At 42.1% G+C, this 8276-nt stretch overlaps 1 protein-coding gene across 3 annotated transcripts in view; it reads left to right on the forward strand.

The window, feature by feature from the left end:
- Positions 1 to 7482, forward strand: part of DAB1 (DAB adaptor protein 1) — a 407612-nt gene extending 400130 nt beyond the window's left edge. For all 3 annotated transcript variants that reach the window (XM_047873243.1, XM_047873244.1, XM_047873245.1), the window contains one exon: positions 4129 to 7482. Coding sequence is in view for 1 of the 3 variants with exons in the window: in XM_047873244.1 (XP_047729200.1) it covers positions 4129 to 4173 (45 nt within the window). In the remaining 2 variants the exon portion in view is untranslated. The remainder of the gene's footprint in view (positions 1 to 4128) is intronic.
- Positions 7483 to 8276: the final 794 nt, after the last annotated feature.

The raw sequence follows: 8276 nt of genomic DNA on the forward strand, positions 1-8276 counted from the left end.
CTATGAAGCCCAAGTGAGATGGTGTCTGTGAGCTAAGGAAGTCCTTGCAGGCTGTATATGTTTCTGTAAACATAAGCTCTTATCACCCTAATTCTGTGATTCTCCATGGCTACTGTACATGAACACATAATTCGTACGGGGCATCGTCTGCAAACATGTGGAAGTGTCTTCTCCACAGGACCCTGCACCCAGATTCTATAGATTTAACCCCACATTCTTTCCGCACAATTTCCCTGGGCTAGTCCAGTGCCATTATTAGATTTCCTAACAGAGCCCCGTTACAGTGGCTCCTATGTGCTCTGAAGGAGAAGCCACCTACAGGTGATTGTGAGGCCTAAAACTACCTTCTACCAAGGAGGGATAAAACCACATCCCCAGGCAAGAGGGACCTAACCTTTTTGGAGTATCTCTTACGTGTCAGGCTTTCTGCTAGGTAATCAATGTATATTTCCTCCTTCGATCCTCACCGCACCTCTCACAGAGAGGACTTCTAAGCTCACTTTACTAATGAAGAAACTGGAAATCAGAGGGGTAAAGTAACCCGCACAGAGTCCTCCAGTCCTAGTCCCCTGCCGTGACCTGTATAGACCTCTGTCCACACTGCATCATGTTATCTTCTAGTATGTTCTACACAGTGAGCTCCACTGTGCCCAAATTCTGAGTGGGAGCAGAGTGGCCCATGTCACCTGCAGAGTCCAGAAAGTCTTTCTACTGGAGCTGGGTCTGAAAGTAGAAACTCCCTCCCATTGTAGGACAAAGAGAGGCCCCAACGGCAGAAGAAACTGCCCGAGCAGAGTCTCAGAGATGGGAAAATCCTGTCATGTGACCAGGGTGACCAGAAGAGCAGAAGGTGGGGCGTAAGAGAGAGAATGGAAATAGATGAGGCTGGATAAGAAGGTGGAGCCATATTGGAAGGGTGCCATCCTGAGGGGTTTGCCTTTTCCTTGGAGGAATAAGGAGTCAGGAGGATTGTTTTGAGCAGGAGAATGGCATGACCAAATCCATTGCAGAAAGATCATTCTGGCAGAGGCAAAAAGACATTTAAAAAAAAAAACAAAAACTAAAAAACCATGATTTACGTGACCTGAAGGTTGGGTTTTGATTCACGGTCTGGAAGGGGCATTTATTAGCTCTAATGGACTAAGAGACAAATGGGTCTCGTGTGCCCAGCTAAGGAGCTTTGACCCTACCCTGTGGGTGATTGGGAAGCCTTTGAAGGAAGGCAGAGATGTGGTCAGATCTGCCAAAAGAAAACAAAAAATATCAATGGTGTGCTATGTTAATGTATGATTCCATTTAGGCTTTTGGAATATTGAAAATAGCCTAAAGACCCCATCATGACCTTGCCAGAAGCCAGGTCAGAAATTTCTGGATCAAATGATTTCTTACTCCCCTCCAGCTCTGACAGTCTAAGATTCTGTAACAAGGAAGTTAAAGCTATTGCCAAAACGTATAATGCATCACAGTGTCAGACTTTGGGATTATCTGCTGCTTGGGGTTTTCCACACCACTGCTCCCCTTCATTAGTGGGGATAATTGAGAGTTGACTGCAGTCCTTACCACTGTTGTGATGGGTATTTGAAACTAAATTCCGGCAAGCAGGAGATGTGTGAATATTTATCTCAGCTGCAGAAAGTTAATGCAGTGTGGCATTAATTACCCTGTCTGGGCCTGCTGTCTTCTTCTGTTTTTAGGTGTCATTCTCTTTTGAATAAATTAGTTTCCAAAATTAGAATAGAGCAAATTGTAGGGTGAGATCAAGGCGGCCTGAGTTCTTAGGATATCCAAAAAGAAGAGTGGGCAGAGCAGTTCTACCCAGGAATGATGAAGATACATCCTACAGCCCAGCATAGACAGGACATGTTTTTTCCCCAGAACTTGTACTTGACTTCACTACTTCTCCCTTTGCTCCACCCCGCCCACCCCCAAAACACAAACACGGTAAGGTTGCATGGTTAGCCTTGCAATAGGTATTTGAAACATTTCAAGGCATTGGTAGGGAAGAGATGAGGTGCGTAACAAATCCTCTTGCTATAGATTTTGCTGGGTTAGAGTTTGAGAGAATTAAGCCAAACTGGACTGTATTTAGGACAAAGTGATCAGCACAGAGGAGAGAGTAGAAGCTGTATCATAGTCATTCATTAATCCAACAAATTCATTCATTGAGCACCTACTGTGCTGGGTCCGCACGTGTAAAATAGCAGAAGAACTTAGCAAGCAGTAACCCAGAGGTAGGATATGGAATAATGGGCTTCCCTGTTTTCTGTCATGAGACATTTGGGAGAAAGATTACACTTACTCTGTATGTTTCTAAGGGCAGTATGAAGTCCCATGGGTGGGAAGCATGGAGGGACCAATTGGCATTCTCTCCTGTTACAGAATAGGGGGTCTCAAAGGATAGACGGATGCTTTTTCCTGGAAGAATACAGGCGTAGTGAGGTCTAGAAGAAGACATCTTAGATTTGACAGCAGGAGTCCTGGATTCTGTTCAGGATGTGGTTTCTAAGTAACTTTGTGATTCTGGGGAAACAAAAGCTCCCTTCTCTAGGATTCACATTCTTCACCTATAAAATGATGGATCTGGACAAAATTATCTCCTAGTCCATTCCCACCGTACAATAAAAGCAAGCAATGTGATCTATTAAATGCATGAGGTGCAGCTCGATGACCTTGAGATCACGCCACTTCTATGACCTTCAGATTTTATCTGCAAAATGAGATGGAAAGAATAAAAGCCACTCCCAGGACGGTTAAGCAGATAAAATAAGACAGGAGGGTGCTTTGTAAACCCCGAAGCACTCTACAACACTTGAGATTGAAGGACTGGTCTTTTCTCTCTCTCTCTCTTTTTTTTTTTTTTTTCACGGCAGTTGTTGTAGTAGCCTAGAAAAGGCACTGGACCCTACTTTCAGGTCTCACGTTCCAAACTTCACTAGCTGTAGGAGCATGGAAAATCGCTTCACTGCTTTGTACGTGATTTCCCATTTGCAAAAGAGACAAAACATCTGCTTCACAAGTCTGTTGTGATAAGCTAAAAAGACACCGTCCTTAAAGATACCTAGCATGGTGCTAGACGCATAGCCAGGGCTCACAGAATATCAGTTCAATCTGATGGTTGAAGAAAATAAGCAAATAGAAAGGATCTATACCCACATGGCAACAGGCAGGCTAATAGAGAAATATGACAGAATTAAGATGTCACTGTTTCCTTTTAACTCTGGCGCAAATATCCAAGAGTGGACAGCAAAAGGTCAAGTGTAAAGGAAGGGCCTGTATGTGCCTAAGACCAGTGTCTTGATCTGATCTGCTTGGCCAGTGCACCCTGGGCCATCTCAACATGAAGTCTCTAGTGTCAACAAGGCTACACACCATTTCCCACATACCTTTGGACTGAAGGTTTGCTTTGTCACATACAGGTCAAAGCCCCTGTGTGTGTCTCAGGACAGCCAGTTCCAGGGTGCAGGCGGATGACTGGTCAACCCTGAAGCAGGAGATTTAGTGGAAACGAGTCCCAGAAGCTCTTCACTAAGAGCTAAAGGCATAATTGCTGTTTTTCCTGCTCAAAAGTGTACTCAGTCCTCACTGCCTGCAGAAACCAAAGACAGTTTGAAATAGAATTTCAGTGGTTTCAAGTAGACATTCATAAAACTATGTTGGAAAATTTTCGACTCGACTCTTGATGATTGTTATTTTCTGAAGACCTCTTACTGCCAAGCACTGTGCTTGGACGCTTTACATATAGATTATCTCGAATTCTCGCAAGAACCCTGTAGGATAAACAGTATTATTCCTATTTAATGGTTGGGAAAAGTGAGGCTCAGCAAGGATAAGTATCTTGCCCACCTTACACAGGTCGTCCAGCTCTCTCTGCTATACCATCCTTTTCCCCTAATGGGGGACCAGTCTCAGCTTGAAAACCAAGGACAGACCTGGGTGAGTAGTTATTCTTAATGATTAAACAAAGTTGCCAAAATGACATGCGTCATGATCAAATAATCCAAAACGTACCTAAGGTCATCCATCATAAACTGTCATCTTTCTGTTCTCATCCCAAACCCTCTTTGCCAAGCTGTGTCAGGAAATCCTAACTGGAAAAGAGCAGGTCTCACTTTGTCCTTCTGTCCATAGGAGCTGGAGCCTCTCTATGCGCAGATCAACAGACCTAAGAAATAGCATCGATGTGGGCTCATGGCAGGTGCTTCAAGACTGGCATGGAAATCGGCATCGTGACAGGCTCTCTTGTATTCTTTCACCTCACCTCATCCCATGAAGAAATTCATGACTGCCCAACAGAACTCATTTGGAAGAGGGAACTAGGAATTCATGGCAACAATGGCAGATAACTATGGCAGCACAAGAGAAAAAAAAAACACACACAAAAGTATAAAAAATCATACCCAACATTAAATCACAAGTCAAGCCAATGCTTACCTGACAAATATTCTGAGCTCTCTCAGCATGGGTTTAAGATGACCCAGTACGCAAAATCATAATTCTCTTTTTATTTCTCAACCTGTTGGCCACTGTAAAGACATCAAATGTGGAGTTACAGGCCTCAGAGAGTGACAGCAGGGTTGGCACTGACTTCTTTTAGACATGAGCAAGATGTCCTCGTGACAACAGTATCGTCATCCCTTTGCCTTTTGACGTATGATGATGTATTGTCATCACTCCACAGGGCCTGGTCTGCCATTCTGTCCCCTTTCCTTTGTCATGTTTAAAAATTAATGGGTGTAAAGATTTTTGTATCGCTTTTGACTTTTTTTAGATATGGGTGAGGAAATCGAACTGGAAAAGAAAAGCCTCATATGAAAGGAATTCACTTGAAAATCACAAGACAGATAAGTGGTTGATTATGATCAAGAATGTTGCCAAAACACCCCTTTAGCTCTTCTGCACTCTGGTGAAGACAGACAGCTTTCGGTTCGAATCTTCATTCTGCGAGTAGGAAAGGACATCGGAATCCCATTGATGAGAAAGACGAAAAAATGCATCTGGTTTTCTAAGAAGCTCTAAACTCTTAAGTACAATAAAATGATATTTTTTATTTTTCCGATATCTTGCTGCTGTGATGCTATGCAGACAAGTGTCTTCTCCACGTGCCATTTTCAAAGAAAAGTCATTTGCCAAATAATTCTGGTACAATCCTGGTTATGCGGTTTTGGATCTTAAAACCGACTTTCTAATGGAACAATGGTGACACGAATATTCGGAATAACTGATTCCAGGATCACAACTGTTCATCGCTATCTCTTTTTGTACATCAGAAAATTCAAATGGGATTTTTATTTTATAACTTGAAAAAAAAAAAAACCTTACCATTAAACTCTTTAAATATTTAAGGGAAATGGCTTTAAGGAGTTCTAATGAAAAAAAAAATGCCAGTTTTTTTTTTTTGTAAATATAAATGTTAATGAAAATGCTTTTTAATAATGCCATTACACTGTAGAGAAGGTAGCAGATTGAGTGCAGGATGTGACAAACTTGATGGATGGGGCTCCCTCTCCAGATGTTATGTGGAGCAGATGGGGGAAGGCTGGAGTTCAGGGACAGCTGGCAGAGCAGTTGGCCAATCCATAGCTAGTGAGCAAGAAGGGAGCACGTGACCCCACCGTCTACTCCAGCCCTTCCACAAGAACACCCGCCCTCGGTGGAGAACACAAGAAAATGCTCACATTTTGAAGGCCTGTCCTTTAGATTCTGAAACTCCCTCCCATCTCTTCACGCCCACCGACCCCCATAGAGATCATTGAACTGTTTGTATGTGAAACAGAAGAGTTTAAGCTTCCTTTTTTTACATTGATGAGACAAAAAGTACAGTGTTCAGTTCATACATTTAGCACATGATTTTCATAAAGAATCTCTCTATTTTTGCCCTACAGAGAATTGTGCTACAGGTCAAGTGTGTTTTCCCGATGTTCCTATGCAGTTCCAGTATGTTGAATTTAGTGGTTTAACACTAAGGAGAAAACTTTAGAGGACCATGCGGTTAACTGGATTTGGGGTTAACTATCATTACTTGGTTTTAAACCTTGGAAAGTAGAATTGGCATTGATATGATTGACTTCAGTACCTGTGTATCTTGGTTCTTCATATGAACAGAAGCAAAAGTGATTTGAAAGAAGGTAATACTTGGCTCACAAAGAGAAAATCGAAAATCAAGGTAATTGTCACTGCTCAAGGCCCAAATTTTATACTGACAGATGGCTGGAACATAATTTTTTCCCACTTAGGTAAACTGACCAAATGTCCGTACAGAATATATGTCAACGCCATCCTAATGTGGAAGGTCCAAAGAACCAGGAAAGCGAAAAGGTTCATTTACCCCCCTCCCCCCCATAACTGTCACCTATCGGTCCACATGATTTCTCCAGGAATGCACGTCCGTTTCATAATTAAATAATCCTTTCACACAAAGGGGAAAATGGGAAAGGTCTGATAACCATGAGAGTCGTCTTAAAACCGGTTCAACCCTGTTTTCTGGGGATTTGATACACTAGGCAGTTCCCATGGGGGAAATGGCTTAAATTGCTCCGTTGTCCATGATTCTGATTCTAACAAGTGGTGCTATATCTTCTCCCTCAATATGGCTGTCTTGACTTTGTCTTGAAGCACGACGCCATTACACTGATGCTTTGGGCTGCCTGTGACACGTTCAAAGTGAACGCTAGCCTGGCCAGTGTTGCTGTTTCAGTTACACCTTCTGGAGTTCATTCCATAGCAGGGAGTGACAGCCCAGTGGACCTGTCATCATTCACTGAATGTGACCCAAAGTGTAACTGGCTCTGAACTTAACAAAGAGGCCCAAGTGATGCATTGCAGTGAGGGAAATAAGGTCAAGATTTTAAACTGCCATCCACGCTGTCATTGGCAGAATTCTGTCTTTTAACAAGCACTGGTTGGTGAGCTCAGAACCACCATATCCTATCCCAAGAGTACAGTGGAATTTCCAAATAAGAGCCGAGGAGCCAAAACCAAAAGGCCCTGGAGAGTCTGCCCAGTTCCGGTTAGACCGATAGAAAATCCGTGTGTACAACTGTTAATTCCTCATCCTTCACTAGCACTAAATTTGTCACTTTAAATTTTGAAACCAGGGAAACGCCACCTGTCCTTCTGTCCCCATGCCCCGTAGCTCTACAATCTTTCCATGCCGCAAGACTTTTTTTATAATTCGTCCTCATCCCAGTGTCTCCTGAAACCCCATCCTGTCATGTACCGGGCACCTTCTTTTAAAAAAAAAAAAAAAAATGTTTACTCTGTGGGTTTGGTTTATTTCAATTTCTGCGTTCTGACACATATTTTTTTAATAAAGATGAGAAAGAGAAAGTTACTGTTTCAGTACATTTCTAGACCTACTTTAACTTTACCTCAGATGACAGTTTGTTAACATATATGGACACATTATTTTTAACTTTATGTACAATACATTCAGCAACAGTGAAATTTTTAGAAATTTTCCATTAATTTCTGTAACACGCCATGTATAACTGTTAACAAATAAACATGTTTGAGAACAACAGCTTAGCCTGGTTTTATTCCGCAAGTTTCTACTGGATACTCAGACGAAGGATTGGAAGACAAAACTGCTTCTATCTAAGCATCCACCTGACCAGGCAAAGGCCTCTGTTTTCCTGGTGGAAAGAGAAAGAAAGCTTCATTGAGGAGTTAGATCATTTACTTCAGGCACTTGTATGCTTGGAGAAGCAGTCGCAGCGAAGAGAGAGGAGTGTGTAGTCAAAAAATTGGGAAGGACCCCACGACTAGGTCTGTGAGTTGTGTCTCCCCCTTAAAAAAAAAAAAAGCCTGATAAACTCTCGGTTTGAAAACCAAGGTTCATCGACACCTTCAAAGAGTTTGCGTAGTTCAGTATAATGTCGCCTGCTTTAAGAGATCCAAAGAGGAAGCATTTATCTTTCTTCACATTCCCCCATACAGTCCACATCAACAAACATGAGACAACATAAGACAAAACTCAGGTTTGGAGCTGGACCTTGACTTGTATGTGTATTAAAGAACAGAAAATGTTTATGTGTGCATATCGATGTTTATGCATGTGTATGTATGTATGTGTATATATGTGTGAGATTCTCATTTCATTTTACAACTAAATTAGTTGATCAGCCAGATCACAGATTGCAGTTAGATCATTGACATGACAAAAAGTAACACCTCCATTTAGGAATGGTTATGTTAATAATTGCAGACCCACGTGCCCTCATATGACCTCGTTATACAGAAAGTGTTAAACAGATGTTATTGCCACACTGAGACAATGA

Source organism: Prionailurus viverrinus, chromosome C1, assembly GCF_022837055.1.
Source record: "Prionailurus viverrinus isolate Anna chromosome C1, UM_Priviv_1.0, whole genome shotgun sequence".
Lineage (NCBI taxonomy): Eukaryota > Metazoa > Chordata > Mammalia > Carnivora > Felidae > Prionailurus > Prionailurus viverrinus.